We start from the raw sequence: 18277 nt of genomic DNA, 5'->3' as shown, positions 1-18277 counted from the left end.
TATTTTATGAAGTGTTTAAGAGTAAAATGAACATATAATGCTCACTTCCTCCTGAATCCTTCAATGTGTATTCTACGAACAGGATATTCTCTTACATAAACAGAGGACAGTGATTCAAAATGAGACACTTACCTAATCTTCAGTCCATATTCCCATGTCTTTTATTGTAATTTTTTTTTTCCCAGTTCAAGATCCAATTGGGATCACCCATTGCATTCAGTTATTCTTTTTTTTTTTTTTTTTTTGGCCACACTGCATGGCATGTGGTATCTTAGTTCCCTGACCAGGGATTGAACCCATGCCCCCTGCAGTGGAAGCGTGGTGTCTTAACCACTGGACTGCCAGAGAAGTCCCTGAAGTTAGTTATTCTTGAGCTTTTCTCAGCCTTTTTCTGTCTTTCGTGACATGGACAGTTTTGAGGAGTAAAGGTTTGCTATTTTGAGGAATGTACCTGAACTTGGGTCTGTCTTATATTATTCATGACTAGATCCAGGTCATGATTTTTGGCAGAAATGCTGCAGAAATGATGTTGTGTTCTAAAAGGCCTTTTTTTCAAGCTCTGTCACTACTAAAGGTGGCCCAGATTTGGCACTTTTTTTGCCCTCCACCACATCTTACCTGCATTTTGCTGCTCAAAGAACCCAGGCTCCTTAGAGAGGAGCCACTTCCAAATCTTGAGGCAGAAACTGGTCAGACTGCATCTGGAACATCCTTTTGTTGCCAGCAAACACAGATATTTTTTAAAGTGTCACAGGCTGTTCTAAAGAAGAAAAACTAGTTTAATGAGGCTCCCACAGTGTTTGCTAAATGAATTAATATGATTTTATTCAATTCTCTCGTTAAATAACCTTAAGGCTCTTTGTTTCTAAGATGCTATCATTTAAAAAAATTATTTTATTGACATATAGTTGAGTTACAACGTTGTGTTAATTTCTGCTGTATAGCAAAGTGATTCCGTTATACATGTGTGTGTATATATATACACATTCTTTTTCATATTCTTTTCCATTATAGTTTATCACAGGATAATATTGAATATAGTTCCCTGTGCTATACAGTAGGAACTTATTGTTTATTCTATGTATAATAGTTTGCATAAGATGCTATCATTTGAAGGTACACTGGTTCAGTTATAGCTCTTGGGGGTGGGGAATAAACACCATATTAATATTTGCATCCTTTATTGGATGCATCCTGATTCCAGACACATTAAAATGGTCAAAAAAGGGACTTCCCTGGTGGTCCAGTGGTAAAGAATCCGCCTTCCAATTCAGGGGACATGGGTTTGATCCCTGGTCAGGGAACCAAGATCCCACGTGCTGCTGGGCAACTAAGCCCGTATGCCACAACTGTTGAGCTCACACACCTCAACAAGAGAGCCTGTGTGCTGCAAACTACAGAGCCCACGTGCTCTGGAGCCCACGCGCCACAACTACAGAGCCCACGTGCCCTGGTGCCCGGCGCCTCAACGAAGATCTCATGTGCTGCAACTAAGAACTGACGCAGCCAAAAAAATAAGGAAAATAAATAAATATTTTTTTAGAATTTAAAATGGTCAAAAATAAAAATGCAGGGAAGGACAGGATTCTATTTTGCAGATGAGGAAACCGATGCTCCCAAGAGCCAGATTACAGACCCAACCTCACTTAAGGGTATTTGACGACTTCAGATCCTGCCCACTGTTGAGCAGAATCTAGTAGCTAAAGCACATTAAATAGGTGAATTCTACTCTCTGCTTCCAGTGCAAAAAAAAAAAAAAAATCTCACTCAGAGTGAGGGTGACGACACACAGGAATACAGGTTTCTTACCTCCTTCAACCTCCCTGAGGTACCACCTGCTCTAAGTGCCTTCCTGCTGGCTGACTTCTGCTCTGACCTTCTGGAAAAATCAGTCCTTGGCCTCTCTGCTTTTTTCTCGCCCTCAGTTAATAACTCTGAGTCTCCTGTTTAAAAGAGGTGAGCGTAACTGCAGCTGCCCTCGTGATCTGCCCCCACCACCAGCTGTCTTCAAGTAAGACTGCAACTCTTCATTTTATCACCCGGATTCTTGGAGGAAGCTGACTCTCGTTGCCCTTTCTGCCCTTTGAAACCACCGGACAAAACATAATGTGGATTATGCAGAGTTTAAACTCTTCAACATTAGAGCCTGTATGTGTTAGCTACTGCTGTATAACAAGTTACCCCAAACTTAGCAGCTTCAGACAACAAACATTTATGATCTCACACTGTGCCTGAAGCTCAGGAAACTGGGGCAGCTTAGCTGGATAGTTCTGTCTCAGGGTCTCACGAGGCCGCTGTCATAGTAAGGCTTGACTGGGGCAGGAGGAGCTGCTTCCAAGAGGGCTCCCTCATGTGGCTGTTGGCTGGAGGCCTCAGTTTCTTAGACATGTGGACCTCTCCACAGGGCTGCTCCCAACGTGGCAGCTGGTTTCCCCCAGGGAAAGCAAGGGAGAGAGCAAAGGACAGTGACCAAGACAGAAGCCACAGTGTCTTTTATGACCTAATATCAGGTATGATAAACAATTACTTCTGACGTGTACTATCAGTCATGCAGACCAGCCCCAGTGATGCATTGTTGGAGGGGACTGTACAAGGGTATAAATGCCAGGGGGTCGGGATCATGGGGGCCAATTCAGAGGCTGGCTACTTACAGATCCCAGCCCAAAAAAGGAACAAATGCATGTGTGTCTACAGATGTAGACACTGTACTCCAGGCCCTGATGTTAAGTAGGTATGATTATCCCCATTTTACAGGTGAGGAAACTGAACAAGAAAGGTTGAGTCACTGGTCTAAGGTCACACAGTAAATGACAGAACTGGAATTCGAAAGGCAGTAGTCTGCTTCCTTAAAAAAAAAATTATTAAAGAGTTCCAAACGTATACCAAATAGAATAATATAAATGAGCCCCATGTGGCCATCACACAGCTTCAGAAATGATCAACTCCTGAACGATCTTCTTTCATTTATGCCCTGCCTCTCCCCCTCCCCCTGATTATTTTGAAACAAACCCCAGACATTACATCACTTCAAACATAAATATTGTGATGTTATCTCTAAAAGACAAGAATTGGTTTTTAAAAGCAAAACCACAATAGCATTTTCTCACTTTAAAAATGGTGAACAATTCCCGTGATATTTCAATCAAGAAATACCCGGGGTCCAAATTCCCTTGATTGTCTCATAACTTTATTATTTGTTGGAACCACAGTTGAATATCTTCCACATTTTGCAATTGGTGGCTGGATTTCTTAGGTCCCTTTTCATCTGTAGATTTCCCAGTCCTCTCCTTGCTCTCTCTCATTTTTTTCCCCCTTTGCAATTGATTTGTTGTTCTGTAGAGCTTCTCACAGTCTGGAAAATTGCTGATCGCAACCCTGATGTGTCCTTTAATCTTTGCCTTTGTTCCCTATGTTTCTTGAGCTTGGTGAGATTCAGGTGTGATATTTTGGGGGCACAGCTGACTTCAAGGGAGGGGGTGAGTTCTTCCATCAGGGGCTCCCAATGCCTGGTTGTCCTCAGCTGCTTCTCTTGAATGCACTAGGGGCTTCAGCATGGTGGCATTCTAACGCTATCATTCTGTCTCCATTCGTAAGCTGAAGGAATCCAGAATGAGAAACTCCCCCTCTTCAAATATTTAGGCATTGCAAGATACACTTTACAGAGAAAAGACATAATAAACGTTTGATGCTTGCTCTTCATTTTTCCGCTTTCAGGTGATGAGTTTGTTCCCCAGCATCCCCCATAAGGGACCACTGAGGGATTTGATTAAGCATCACATGACTCACGGGCTACAACATTCTTATTGCTGCTCAAGTTGTCCCATCTTTGGCCAGTGGGAGGCTCTACCCATTGGCCGCTGAGTCTCTTGACCTGGCGCTCATGGTCTTTGACAGCTTCCTTGCAACCTGGGATGTTCCGATGTCCCAGCCTCATCAAGCTGGGACGGCCTGGAATCGCCATTTCTCCAAGCAGCCCTGGCTCCTTTGGAGAATGGAGTTCAGAAGCCACAGTCTGGTTTCCTCTCCTGTGCCAGCTCTCTGGCTCTGTGGCTAGGAAGCGCATCAAGCAGGGCTGATAGCATCTCTTAGTGGACGTATTTTGGGGATTCACTGTTGTCACCAAGCACGGGTCCCTTTCAGTTGACCTGCAGTTCATCGGGGCAGCCAACAGGAGGGGCAGCTATGAAACTCTGGGCTGAGATTGAGTGTGGCTGATTCTGCCACTCAGAGCAGCTGCTAGCCCATAACGCGCCTCCTCCGTGCAAATCAGAAAAGATGGTCCTTCCACGGGCAGGCAGTTCTCTCCAGGGCCTGCAGCTGGAGAGCAGAGCACGCACCTGATTCCAGCAGTGCATCACCTGGGCAATTGCTTCTTTGCTCTGACCCTGGGGCAGTTCACTTCACCTCCCTGAGCTCCCGACTCATCTGCAAAATGGCTCTCTGTCCCTTTCCAACCTCGCTTATTTTCTTTGGGCTCATTTGTCCCCAGGCGGGTGTTATGGGTTGACTTGTATCCTCCCCAAAAGAGATATATGGACGTCCTAACCTGCAGTACCTCAAAACGTGACTTCATTTGGAAATAGGGGTTTTGCAGATGTAATTAGTTAAGATGAGGTCATCCTGGAGTAGGGTGGGCCCCTAGTCCTGTATGACTGGTGTCATTATAAAAAGATGGCCACGTGAAGGCAAACACTTGGAGAAGGCCATGAGACAACACAGGCAGAGGTTGGAGCAATGCAGCTACAAGCCAGGGAAGGCCAAGGGTGCCAGTTGTCATCAGAGGGTAGGAGAGAGTCCTGGGATGGATTATCCCCCAGAAGGAACCAATCCTGCAGACAGAGATTTTGGTGTTTGTTTTGTTTTGCTTTGTTTTTTTGAGCACAGCGAAAAAGGCAGGTTCTAAGACAACGTGATTTTGGTGTTTGAAGTTGCCCAGTTTGCTGTGCATTGTTACAACAGCCCTGGGAAATGGATACAGCAGTGACTGCTTTCCCCTGTTCCCTGCTACTCCGAGGGTGGTCCATGGACCTGCAACATCAGCATCACCTGGGTGCTCATTAAAATGCATCTCAGGCCCCATCCCAGACCTCCTGAATCAGCGTCTGCATTTAAAAAGAGAGCCGGGTGGTTTGTATGTGGAGAAGCACTGCATTATATAACAGGAAGGTGGCGGAATGATTAGCCCCCAGGGCAAATGCACAATTATTTCTGTTCATAGTTGGTATTGAACTCTCACTGCCCACCAGGCAGTATCCCAAGCCCTTTATGTACATCATGATTCTCATGTAATCTTCCCGGCAGCTCCGTGCACTCGGTACTTCCCAATGTGTGCACTGCACTACTCCAGGGAACACGATTCACACTGACTATGATGGAATGATGCCCCCTGGTGTTGTGCAACTCAGCATCCCTGACTCTTATTATCCCATTTTATAGATGAGGAAACTGTGACACACAGCGAGGTTAAGTCACTTGCTCAAGGTCACACAGGTCCTCAGTGGTGGAGCTGGGATTTGAATCTGCTAATTTGTCTCTGAACTTGTACCCGGGACCTTTTACTCACCGCCCAACCCCTCTCTCTAAAGGAGAGCCAGTGAAGGCCGCGTCTTTTCTCCCGCCATTTCTTTTCTCTCTTAAATTGTAAAATACACATAGCGTCCAAGGGACGTTTTTAACCATTTTATTTTATGTATTCATTTTTTTGGCTGCGTCACGTGGCTTGTGAGATCCTAGTTCCCTAACCAGGGATCAAACCTGGGCCCTTGGCAGTGAAAGTGCCGAATCCTAAACACCAGACCGCTGGGACGTCCCTTAACCATTTTAAAGTGAACGATTCAATGGCATTTAGGACATTCACAATGTTAAGCAGCCATCATCACTATTCCATTCCAGAGTATTTTTATCACCCCAGAAGGAAACCCCATAGCTATTGAGCAGACACTCCCTGTTCCCCCAAGCCCCCGGCAACCAGTGTTCTGCTTTCTGTCTCTATGAACTGGCCTATTCTGGACATTTCAAGAATGGAATCCTACAATATGGGGCCTTTTCTGTCTGGCTTCTTTCACTTAGTATGTTTTCAAGGTCCCTCCATGTTGTCGCATGCATCAGTACTCCAATAATTCTTTTCATGTTTTTTTTTTTTAAGTTGTGGTTAAATGTACATAGCAAAAAAATCTACCATTTTAACCATTTTCAACTCAGTGGCAATAAGTCCATTCACGCTGTTGTGTCACCGTCACCACCATCCATCTCTAGAACCGCTTCGTCACCCTAAACTGAGAGCTTGTGTCCATGGAGCAATCACTCCCCATTTCCTCCTCCCGCCAGCCCCCAGGAGCCTCTGTTCTACTTTCTGTCTCTATGAATTTGCCTTTTCTGGGTAGCTTAGGTTAAGTGGAATCATACAGTATCTGTGCTTTCGTGTCTGGCTTCTTTCCCTGAGCCTAAGGTTTTCAAGGTTCGCCCACATTGTAGCAGGTATCTGTGCTTCATTCCTTTTTATGGCTGAGTGACGTCCCATTGCGTGGACAGGCCACGTTTTGCTCATCTGCTCGTCCGCTGATGGACATTTGGGTGGTTTCCACCTTTCGGTGATGGTGAATGTTGCTGCCGTGGACATGCGTGTACACGTTTTTGTTTGAAGGCTTGTTTTCAGCTCTTTTGTTTTCCCATTTCTTCTGAAAACTCTGGGTCTTTAAGGAATTTGGCCCGTGGTTCCAGCAGCAGCAGGGGGCAGTGAGCAGTAGCTGGGGTGGAGGTAGCGGAATTGGCCTGGGTGCCCCCAGGGGAGAGGTGAGGGTCCTTGCACAGGGCCCATCCAGGGCCGAGCGGCCAGGGGCCCGCTGACATTTTGCCGGCGTTTTGCTGCCACGCATACCCAGCCAATAAAGTTGGAGTGTCTCTCTAAAAAGAAGGAAAGAACAGAAACTAGAGGGAAGACTTAGTGCCCAGAGGGACGTCTGTTCTTTTATTCGCTTCCACACTCAAACCTCTATCGTGCTGACCTTTGAATCAAAGCTATGAGGACTTAGCAACCAGCATCTGCTCAGACATCCCAACAGCCTTAAACCTGCCCGTCCCGGGCCCAGATGTCGGGGGAGGAGGAGGATGTGCTGTCATTTGAAGCAAGAAGTTGGAGTCTTGAAGGATGACGGAGCTGTTGTTGCATCTGGAGCATTCTAGAGAAGAACAGTCCCGCCCCCATGGCGCACGCCCTGGGTTAGCCAGGCCCACACGGTTTCTGAAGGGCTCATAGGGTCCTCTGCTTTTTTGGGTGTGGTTTCCTTCCTTCCTGCTTTGTTCCCCGAACTGAGTTTATCTTGAAAATGGAACAAAGGAGGGCTCCTGGATGGCAGTGAGCAGACAGATCACCTGGGGTCTTGTTAACATGAAGATTCGGGCTCAGGGGGCCTGGGGTGGGGCTGCTGATCCTGCATTTCTAACAGGCTCCAGGGCACGTGGGGAGCAGGTGGATGGGCCGAGGGCTGGGCAGATGTGGTCTTAGCTGTCTCTCCGTCACACCTCGGAGTCCCCTTCCTCCCACGTCTTCCTGGTGTTACGCTGCTGTTAGCAGAAGAGCCACCTGACTCTAAGTGGGTGTCGGGGCTGAAGAAATAAATAGCAGCATCGTACTTCTTTTCAACAACAGGGAAAAACATCTAACGGAAGACATCCAAAAAGATCGTCACCTGCCGAGGCTTTTTCTCACTTTCTCCTGTTCTCAAAGGTCTCGACCGTGAATGAATCAAACAATAAATAGAGTGATATTAACCACAGTGACCTGAGGCCCCCTCTGGTCTGGAATCGTAGGTAGTTTTCATCCCAGAAGCCTTGGACGTCTGAGGTTAAATGTAACTCTCCCATTTTATAGATGAGTAAACTGAGGCTCTGAGTGGTTTAGTGCCCTGTCCAGGACCATGTGTGCAGCAAGGATGGAGCATGAATGTGGATCCGGGTTCTCTGGCTTCCACTGTACCCACTGTCCAGGTAGGGGCCAGAGTGGGCATTTTTACTCCACAGAGAGTGGTGGCCCTTTTTTTTGCATAGGGACTGGTAAGCCCAGACGAAAGGACCTGCTTTCTGGAATTTTCTCACACATTCAACTGTAATGGCCAATTACTCAACTGGGGATTTTTAGGTCTGAATTTATTTTTATTTGGACCACAGATGGCCCCCAGAATATCAATGGGCTCGTTTTTTTCTGAAACGCGTCTTGCCTCAATGCAAAGTTGAGGCTGCCTCTGATCATTTCTTTGTTGTTCTATTTTTTAATTCAAATTTACATAAAAGTACAGAGAACAATGACCCTGGTATTCCCTTTGCCCTGCTCAGTCATGATCAGCACGTGACCAGCCTGTTTCGTCTTCACCCCCATCCACTCCCCACCCCCGGATTATCTTGAAGCAAATTCTAGACATCATCTCAGATGCTATTTTCATAGCAAAGTGAAGCAAGGAGAAAAGATACCATCTTTCCTCAGACCTTTGCCACAGTGAAAAGCATAAGACTTTGCAGAGTGTCTGAAAGAGAATTTAAAATAGGACGTCTGATGAGGAAGTCAGTCTTCAAAGTATTTGAAACCAATAAAGGGCAACTTTTAAAGAGACTATTAGATCACTGCTGAATTGAGGATTAAATCAACCTTCCCCCACCCGGCCCCAAATCAAACGTGCTTTAGAAGTTTGTGGGAAGGGGGATGCGTAGGGTGCCTGTGGGATGCAGTCCTCCCCACGCCCACCACCGACTTTACTCTGTCTAGACAGGGCACCGCCCCCAAACTGTGTCCATTTTTTAGAGCGGTTTTAGGTTTACAGAAAAACTGAGCAAAAAGTACAGAGAATTCCCATAAGCCCCTCCCCACCACAAAGTTCCCCCTATTATTAACATCTTGCATTAGTGTCATCCATTTGTTATGATGAGCCAGTACATTATTATTAACTAAAGTCCATAGTTTCCATCAGGGTTCACTCTTGGTATTGTACCTTCCACAGGCTTTGACAAATGTATAATACAGTATCATACAGACTAGTTTCACTGCCCTAAACATCCCCTGGGCTCCAATTTTTCATCCTCCCTCTCCCCTAACCCCTGGCAACCACTGACCTTTTTACTATCTCTATAGCTAAGTCTTTTCCAAAATGTCATAGAGTTAGAATCATACAGTATGTAGTCTTTTCAGCCTGGCTTCTTTTACGGTGTAATATGCATGAAGGTTCCTCCATGTCTTTTCATGGCTTGGGAGCTCATTACTTTTTCGCGCTGAATAATGTTCCATTGTGTGGATGTACTATGATGTATCCATTCACCTATTGAAGGACATCTTAGTCGGTTCCATTCCGGGGCAATTATGACTAAAGGTGCTAGAAACATCTGTGTGCTGGTTTTTGTGCGGATGTAAGTTTTCAACTCCTTTGGGTAAATAGGAGTGCAGTTGCTGGGCTGTAGCTCATGTAGAAATTTTAGGGTGACTTGCAGAGATTCTTCTTTGGTCAATGGCTTCAAGCAGAATTTTTATTGAGGTGTAGCATACATACAGTAAAGTGCACTAATCCTAAATGCACAGTTGGATGAATTTTTATACACACGCCCACACAGGTCAAGATGCAGAGCACCTCCAGCATTGGCAGCCCCCTTGTGCGCCTTCCCAGTTGCTGGCCCTCTACCATCCCCAGAGATAACACTGCTCTGACCTCTAGCACAATCCATTGTTTCTGCCAGTCGGGCAGCTCCCACCCTGCAGCTTTGGAAAGGGGATTTTTTGGGGGTGCGGGTGGAGAGAAGAGGCCGTTAGTGACAGTTTGCTTCATTTTGGTTTGTTTTGAATGGAGCCTAATTTTATCACCAAGTTCTTCTTGCCCATCCAGAGCAGGGATTGGCACAAGTTCTGGGTAAATATTTTCGGCTTTGCCAGCGATTGAGTGAGCGTGGCTGCGTTCTAATAAAACTTTATTTACAGAAATAGGAAGTGGGCCAGATTTGGCCCTTGGGCTGGAGTTTGTGAATCCAGGGTAGAACAGTGCTTTTCCTTTGCAAAGTTCATGTCCAGGCCCCACTCCAGATCTGAATCTGCATGTCCCGGGTCCAGGGCAGTGTTGCGTGCATTTTAAGGCCTTCTCGGGTAACTTTCAAGCACATTCCATGAGAACCTACCGGGTTTCCCTCCAAGGTGGGGGACAAGGCATGTCCTGGGCCCAGAACTGTGAAAGTGGATTTAAATTTAAACAGAAGCCCAGCTAGACCCTCCCCACCTTGACTTAGGTGATCTCATTTCTCCTTTCTCCATCAGTCATTCTCTCCTCCTCCTCTTGAGATAACAGGCTTCTGCCTGGCGGGTGGAGGGAGCGAGATGGATACTGACCAGAAAATACTCACGTTGAGGATAAGGAAGTTTCGTTGGTGAAAGTGGAGGGGCTGGGGGAATATGGGGAGATCAGGAGTCTTGGGGGATCCCTGCACAGTTGAAAAGTCAGCCCCTGGGGAGTGAGAGAGAGAAGGTTGTGGTCAGAGGGGGAATTTTACAGTTTGGCTCCTTGGAACGGTTTTGAGTGACAGTGAGACTGTCAGCTGTTCACAATGACTGAGCATGGTGTGTGTTTCAGGCATTACATACCTGCTACCTTCACTTGATCTTTTTAATCGAATACCGTCGGCAGTGGCTCCTGTGGGCATTCCCATTTTACAGAAGTGGAGACTGAGGCGGTGAGAGGTTCCGTAGCTTAGGGACAGCCGAGGAGCTACTCAGAGGTTGGAGCCGGGATTTGGACCCTGGCAGTCAGGCACCTCTGTACTGTTTGCCTCTCAAGGGGGTGACCAGGTGGATGCCTGGGAGGGGGGAGTTGGAAGCTGGTGGCATTGAGAGGTGGAGGTGACTGTCGGCGCGTGTGTGCTCCGTGGCTGCGGAGGTGGCAGGAGAAAAGGCTGGGGGGGACGGAGGACCCCATGTCAGGGAAGGGTGGGCAGGCTCAAGCCATGGCCTTCAAAACTCTCCAAACTAGAAAGCTGATCTGAGGCCACATCCATGTTGGCGGTGGGGCACAGGCTGGGCAAACTGCAGAGGTGGACAGAGTGAGGGTTTGGAGGGTTGCCCAGAGAACAACCCGCGTAAAACAGGATCAAAACAATGGAAGTACAACGGGCATCCTTTTCTACTTGCTTTGGATAATTATAACAACAGCAAGAACAACAATAATAAGACCTTCCATTCAAGTTACGGAAACAGTCAACCAGGACCCAACTAAATAAACAGAACCTTCCAACAGGTGGAATTTTTCCTGCATTTTATTTCAGGAAACCACAGTCAAAAATAGAAAACCAGTGGGTGGGCAGGGGATTTATTTGAATGCATAACGTCTAGGTTTCACCCTGGATCAGTGCACACTTGGGTCTCTTGTAAACCTTTTAAGTCTGTATTGTTCTACAACAGAGATCCCCAACCCCCAGGCCACAGACCGGTACCAGTCCGTGGCCTGTTAGGAACCAGGCCGCACAGCCACAGGTGAGCAAGCGAAGCTTCATCTGCCGCTCGCGCCCCATCGCTCACATTACCGCCCAAACCATTCTCCCACCCAGCACACCCCACCCCCGCCTCGTCCACGGAAACATTGTCTTCCATGAAATCTGTCTCTGGTGCCAAAAAGGACAGATGTCCCCAGTGAGCCTGAAGGGACTGGATTATAAGGTTCAACACAACAAATATTTGCCGAGAATCTTAATGCCAGGTGCTCTGGGGGGTATAAAATTATTGAAAACATGGTCTCTGCCCTCGAAGGATGTTCAGTTATTGGAAAAGGACTCATTTATCTTGGAGTGAAGGGGGCAAAATTGTACTTAGACAATTAGTTGAAAGATCCTCAATAAGGTTTAAGGTGAAAAGGGTATAAGAGACTCCCAAGAGTCTTAACTTCTGGAACATTCCAGGTTTGGAAGTGCTACGTGATCATGTCTAATTCTTAAATGCCAGGTACGGTCGCCAGGAGAGCTCAGCATCTGAAAGGCACAGGTGAGAACGTTCTGGAGGACAGCTGGGGTTCCGCACAGCCCCTTCTTCCTTTAGAACATGAGGAGTAAATGCAGATGTCATTACACATCCTGCCTCTGAATCTTAGCTGACGCTCCCTTGGGCGTCAGAAACCCACGGTTCTATAGGAGCCTCCTGGGTGCTTACCCTGACCACCTTCCTTCTCGGAAGGTCAAGCAGGCTTGTCCCCCACAGGCCTGCTGGCTACCTTTGCTCCCCCTGATGTGGCAAGCCGGAGGCTCACAGGCCAGTGTGCAGCACAGCCTGTGGCATTTTGTTAACATAATTAGTGACCTTTGTGTAAAAATCCGATTTCCCATGAAAAGTCTGTGTTTCTGGCTTCCCGTCAAGATATCGGATCTGGCACTACTAGGTGAGGTTTGCTGAGTAGAGTCGCCTGCCCTCCCCGCCCAGCAATGTATTGCCACCCGTCATGGGGCTCGCAGGGTTGCTTTTTATTTTTTTAAAGATAGTTTCTTTTTAATTGTATAGAAGTTTTTTAAAAAAAATTTTATTATAGTTGATTTACAATGTTGTTAATTACTGCTGTACAGCAGAGTGACTCAGTTATACATATATAAACATTATTTTTAAAAATTCGTATTATTTTATTTTTATTTTTTGGCTGCATCGGGTCTTAGTTGCGGTGCTCGGGCTCTTCGTTGTGGTGCGCAGGCTTCTCTCTAGTTGAGGCGCAAGGGCTCAGTAGTTAGGCACACGGGCTTAGTTGCCCCGTGGCATGTGGGATCTTAGTTCCCCAACCAGGGATGGAACCAGTGTCCTCTGCGTTGGAAGGCAGATTCTTAACCACTGGACCACCAGGGAAGTCCCTATATACATTCTTTTTCATATTGTTTTCCATTATTGTTTATCACAGGGTATTGAATATTGTTCCCTGTGCTATACAGTAGGACTTGTTGATCCATCCTATATATAATAGTTTGCATCTGCTAATCCCCAACTCCCAGCCCATCCCTCCCCCACCCCCTCCTCCTTGCGCACAGCTGCTTTCTGGCTCCAGCGTTGAAATGCAGCTCATCACAAGTGGCCGGGGGTTGGCGCCGACTTGTGCATGTCGTGCTCGCTTCCCTCCATCAGGAACACGAGGCCCCCACTGATGTGAGGCTTCTGCACCCGTGGGCTGCACATGGCCGCGCTGTTCAGTCACTGGCGGAATAACCCAGCATTTCCCTTTGGGGAATTGGTCACTGTCGCTGCTAGGCAGGAAGGTGGTGATCACTGTCTCCGACACAGCTTACTTCAAAGGTGACCCGTTTGCAAACAGGGCAGGTGATATTTGGAGTCAAATTAGGGGAAAGTACTGGATTCTTTAAGAGGGTGGGGAAAAAATGCTGGTGTGATGAGGATTGTTTCGAGCCTTCTAGGTTAGCGCTGCAGCCTGAAAGAGTTTGGGTTTAAAGGTATGCGGAACACGTGGGACACGGAAACCACAGAGTGAGTTCAGCCACTGCCCTTTGGGCCCTGGAGTGAGGGGGCTCTGGGTTCTTCCCTAGGCACCCGGTGGCCACGTTTTTCCACCTGTTTTTCCGAGTGAGTGCCACCATCACCTATGTGGGCTGTGACTGGTTCAGCAGAAGCTTCGTGGGCTGTTTTGTCACCGTGCTTCTCCTCCTGTCCTTCGACTTCTGGTCTGTGAAGGTAAGGCCCCCTCACCTGTGACAGCCTCGCTCCTGAAACACGTGGCTGCGTTTCCAGATGCTCACAGTTCTGATGCATGTGGCTGATTTGGGCTCAGAGGCACTTTGGTTTAAACTGCTGATGTGTACTTAAGAATACTAAGCTGAATGCTGTCACTTAAAGTTAGAGAAAAAAATACATTGCTTAGTCGAATAAATGGCTTCTGTCATGCTTGCAAACATGTAGTATATGAGGGTGACAACTCCATAGGGCTTTGGATTTTTTGTAAATTTTACATATGACATAATATTATAAATAATATATTTTAAAATTCCATATAATATGAATATATATGTGTGTGTGTGTGTGTGTCTGGGGAGTCCTTTTTTTCATGAGTGAAACTTTGTTTTTAAAATTTTTATTGGAGTATAGTTGATTTACAATGTTGTGTTACTTTTCTGCTGTACAGCAAAGTGAGTCAGTTATACAGTTATACATATACATATATCCATTCTTTTTTAGATTCTTTTCCCATATAGGTCATTACAGAATATTGAGTAGAGTTCATGTGCTATACAGTAGGTCCTTATTAATTATCTATTTTAGATATAGTAGTGTGTATATGTCAATCCCAATCTCCCAATTTATCCCTCCCTCCCCTTCCCCACTGGTAACCATAAGATTCTTTTCTACATCTGTGACTATTTCTGTTTCATTAATAAGTTCATTTGTACCACATTTTTAGATTCCACATATAAGCAATATCATATGATATTTGTCCTTCTCTTTCTGACTTACTTCACTCAGTGTGACAATCTCTAGGTCCATCCATGTTGCTGCAAATGGCGTTATTTCATTCTTTTTTATGGCTGGGTAATATTCCATTTTATATATGTACCGCATCTTCTTTGTCCATTCTTCTGTCGATGGACATTTAGGTTGCTTTTTAAGGTAAGCTTAGTTAAGAATTAGAGGCCTCAAAACTGATTTTGAGAAAGCCCCACAGTTCAGTTCCCCTCTCCTCCTTCTCACGGTGCAAGTTTGGCATGAAATGGTGACTTTTATTCATCAATGAATGACCCGTGGCCTGCTTGGAGACATTCTGTCCATTTTCCTCAGAATGTAACCGGACGACTCCTGGTGGGCCTTCGCTGGTGGAACCAGATCGACGAAGATGGGAAAAGCCACTGGATTTTTGAAGCCAGAAAGGTATTCTCCAATACGTGTCAAGCTTGAACGGGAAAACGGCCGTGGAAAGTTCCCATGGGTTCCTTTTGAGCTTTGTGGGATCTGATCCCCGCCATACACAAAGCCCACTGATGCTGGCGCTCCGTTCAAAGTCACATGTGGCAGAAGCACGTGTGACGTGAACAAAAATCATAGCACGCTCCTTTGCAACCATTTTCGCAAGTATTGAAACCGAATCACTTTCCCGCCACAGGTCTCTCCAAATACCGTGGCTGCCACAGAGGCGGAAGCTCGGGTCTTCTGGCTCGGCCTCATCATCTGCCCCATGATTTGGATCGTGTTCTTTTTTAGCTCCTTATTTTCCTTGAAGCTCAAGTGGCTGGTAAGGCAACATTTGCTTGAAACATCTGTATAGAACCGGTGGTTGCAGGAGTGTGTTTTTGCTATTGATTGACCGATCAGTCGAAACAACTTTGAGATAGAATTCACATACCAGGCCGTGCACCCATTAATGTGTACAATTCAGGGGCTTCTAGTCTATTCACAGGGTTGTGCAACCATCACCACAATCAGTTTTAGGGTATTTTCATCACCCCGGAAGGAAACCTTGAGCCCTTCAGCCATCACCCTCCCCATACACCTGTCCCCCCCGCCCCTGCCACCCACTGATTTCTCTGTTTCTATAGATTTGGCTATTCTGGACATTTTCTATAAAAGAGTCATATAACATGCAGTCTTGTGTGACTGAGCCCTTTCACTTCATATTGTTTTCAGGGTTCATCTCTGTTGTAGCTGGTGTCAGTGCTGCTTTCTTTTTTATGGATGAATACTATTCCACGGTATTAGACCACATTTTGTTTATCCATTTATCCATCAGTGAGATAATCAATGGTTATTTGTTTCCAGCTTTTGGCTCTGAATAATGCTGCTGAGAGAGGAGTTTTTAGAAAAAGTGCATGACGTCCTACCTTGTATAGGGAACCCTTCCTCAGTAGGAATAAGCTAGCCTCAGGGTTCTGCAGTTTTATTTCAGAGTTATCATATTGCATTGCCATGATCTGAGTCATTCAATGAGGAAACAAAATATCTATGGACAGTCTGAGCAACAGCATAAAAAAGTGTGGGCTGGGCTTCCCTGGTGGCGCAGTGGTTGAGAGTCCGCCTGTCGATGCAGGGGACACGGGTTCGTGCCCCGGTCCGGGAAGATCCCACATGCCGCGGAGCGGCTGGGCCCGTGAGCCATGGCCGCTGAGCCTGTGCGTCCGGAGCCTGTGCTCCGCAACGGGAGAGGCCACAACAGTGAGAGGCCCGCTTACCACAAAAAAAAAAAAAAAAAAGTGTGGGCTCTGGAGTCTGGATCACGGCTCAGCCTCGCTCCAGCTCTGCGACCTCAGGCAACTTTAGCTTCCCTGAGCTTCCATGTTCTCCCTGTAAAATGGGATAATAACGGCCCCAACCTCTCGGGTTCCTGGTGATTAAAAGGGGTCCATGAGTATTTGTAAGCACTCCATAGAGGTTGGCTATTACTAGCAGGTGTGGGCCGGAGCCACTCCTACTTGCTTTGGGAGGAATATTTCAATACGTGCTCTTAGGAGAATTACATTTGCTTTGTCTGAGCGCAGGCCCTTGTGATAGCTGGGATTTCTCTCCAAGCCGCTAACCTGTACGGCTACGTCCTTTGTAAGATGGGAGGCGAGAGTGACATCAGCAAAGTCACAGCCAGTTTTCTGTCCCAGACGGTGCTCCAGACGGTGAGTTATTGAAGTCTGATTCCTGGACCCCTGACCTCCAGACACTTAAAAGTCAAGGAGGCCTGTTGGCAATGGCAGGTTTTGATGTTTTCCATGTCAGCCAGGCCTCCATGGTTAGTTGCATTTTTGTGTGTGTGGTTAAAATATACCCAACAAAATTTACCCTTTTAACCATTTTTAAGTGTACAGTTCAGGGCTTCCCTGGTGGTGCAGTGGTTAAGAATCCGCCTGCCAATGCAGGGGACACGGGTTCGAGCCCTTGTCCAGGAAGATCCCACATGCCGCGGAGCAACTAAGCCCGTGTGCCACAACTACTGAGCCTGCACTCTAGAGCCCGCGAGCCACAACTACTGAAGCCTGCGTGCCTAGAGCTTGTGTTTTGCAACATGAGAAGCCACCGAATTGAGAAGCCTACGCCCCGCAATGAAGAGTAGCCCCCACTCGCCGCAACTAGAGAAAACCTGTGCACAGCAACGAAGACCCAACGCAGCCAAAAAAAAAAAAAAAAGGCAGAGTTCTTTAAAAAAAAGTGTACAGTTCAGTATATCCACATCATCATGTCACCACAACTCTGATCTTCACAAAACAAAACTCTGTACCCACTGAATGTTTAACTCCCCATTCCCCACCCTCCCCCCCACCAACAAGCTCCAGGTAACCACGTACTTCCTGTCCCCATGCATCTGACGACTCTAGGGACCTCACCTAAATGGAATCATACAGCGCTTGTCTTTTTGTGACTGCCATTGTCGGTTTTGAGTGATTTCTTTAAACGACAGAATTAAGAACCATAACGTATTTTTTTTTTAAAACCTAGCCTTAGTTCTAGGAGAGAAATAGATCTTGTAAATTTGACCAGGCTCTTCCTGAAATGGTCTGAACCATCTTAAATGTGAACAGTGCAGCTTCACACCAAGACCTTGAGCAACCAGCCCTACAGGCTTTCAGTTCACTGTGGGTTTGCTCTGGCCTTGAATCAGCGGGATCAGGCCACACACATGTGAGACGGAAAGCCAGGGCAGCCTCTTCCCCTTGCAGGCCTGTCCAAGAGACTTCCAGAAGCCTGGCCTTGAGGGGCTGGAGATTCACAAGTATTAGGTAAGAGGTGGGATCGAGGTGGCGGCCTGGACGGTGCGGGGCCGGGGGCTCCCGTGGAAGCGCAGCTCCTCTGGGTTCAGCTGGGCCTGTGGTCTGGGTGGGCCCTTTAGAGGGGTCCCACCTTCCTCACCTTGAACAGGTGGATTTGACTCTACGTAGGCAAGCGGGGTGGGCGACGAGAGAAGGGGAGGGCAAGGCATTTGCCCACCTTCCACTTCCATGCCTGGAATAAGATGGGAACTGGGAATTTACTCTTCCCTCAGCTGCTCTCAGTTCCTGTGTGTCTTCCAGAGTGAGCGTCTCATGGCAGTGAGGATCTTCTTGGAGTTTGCATCTCTCTTTTTATGTAATGTTAAAAAACCCTGTAAGTTGTCTGACACTGGAAATTGCTGGATATAGTGAACACACATTCCTATGCAGGGTGTCGACACTGACCCCCAAATCTCTTCTCATGTGGGTGATTCGAGGGTTTTTTGACTGTGCCCAGCCACGTGGTGTGCACTGACCTCAGGACAAGCCCCAGCAGGAGGATCTATCACTGCTTTAATTTTTTCTCCACCTGAGGAACAGCGTTTGCACTACGCTG

General features: G+C 46.9%; 1 protein-coding gene across 1 annotated transcript in view; it reads left to right on the top strand.

Annotated features, from left to right (window-relative positions):
* TVP23A (trans-golgi network vesicle protein 23 homolog A) overlaps nucleotides 1–18277 on the top strand; it is a 32001-nt gene that overhangs the window by 13446 nt on the left and 278 nt on the right. Inside the window, exons 3-7 of the mRNA XM_060123560.1 lie at nucleotides 13531–13675; nucleotides 14774–14863; nucleotides 15096–15224; nucleotides 16465–16593; nucleotides 17632–17691. Of these exons, the coding sequence (XP_059979543.1) occupies nucleotides 13531–13675; nucleotides 14774–14863; nucleotides 15096–15224; nucleotides 16465–16593; nucleotides 17632–17691 (553 nt within the window). The remainder of the gene's footprint in view (nucleotides 1–13530; nucleotides 13676–14773; nucleotides 14864–15095; nucleotides 15225–16464; nucleotides 16594–17631; nucleotides 17692–18277) is intronic.

The sequence above is a fragment of the Lagenorhynchus albirostris genome, chromosome 15, assembly GCF_949774975.1.
Source record: "Lagenorhynchus albirostris chromosome 15, mLagAlb1.1, whole genome shotgun sequence".
NCBI lineage: Eukaryota > Metazoa > Chordata > Mammalia > Artiodactyla > Delphinidae > Lagenorhynchus > Lagenorhynchus albirostris.
This window is presented reverse-complemented; position numbering and strand designations above follow the sequence as displayed.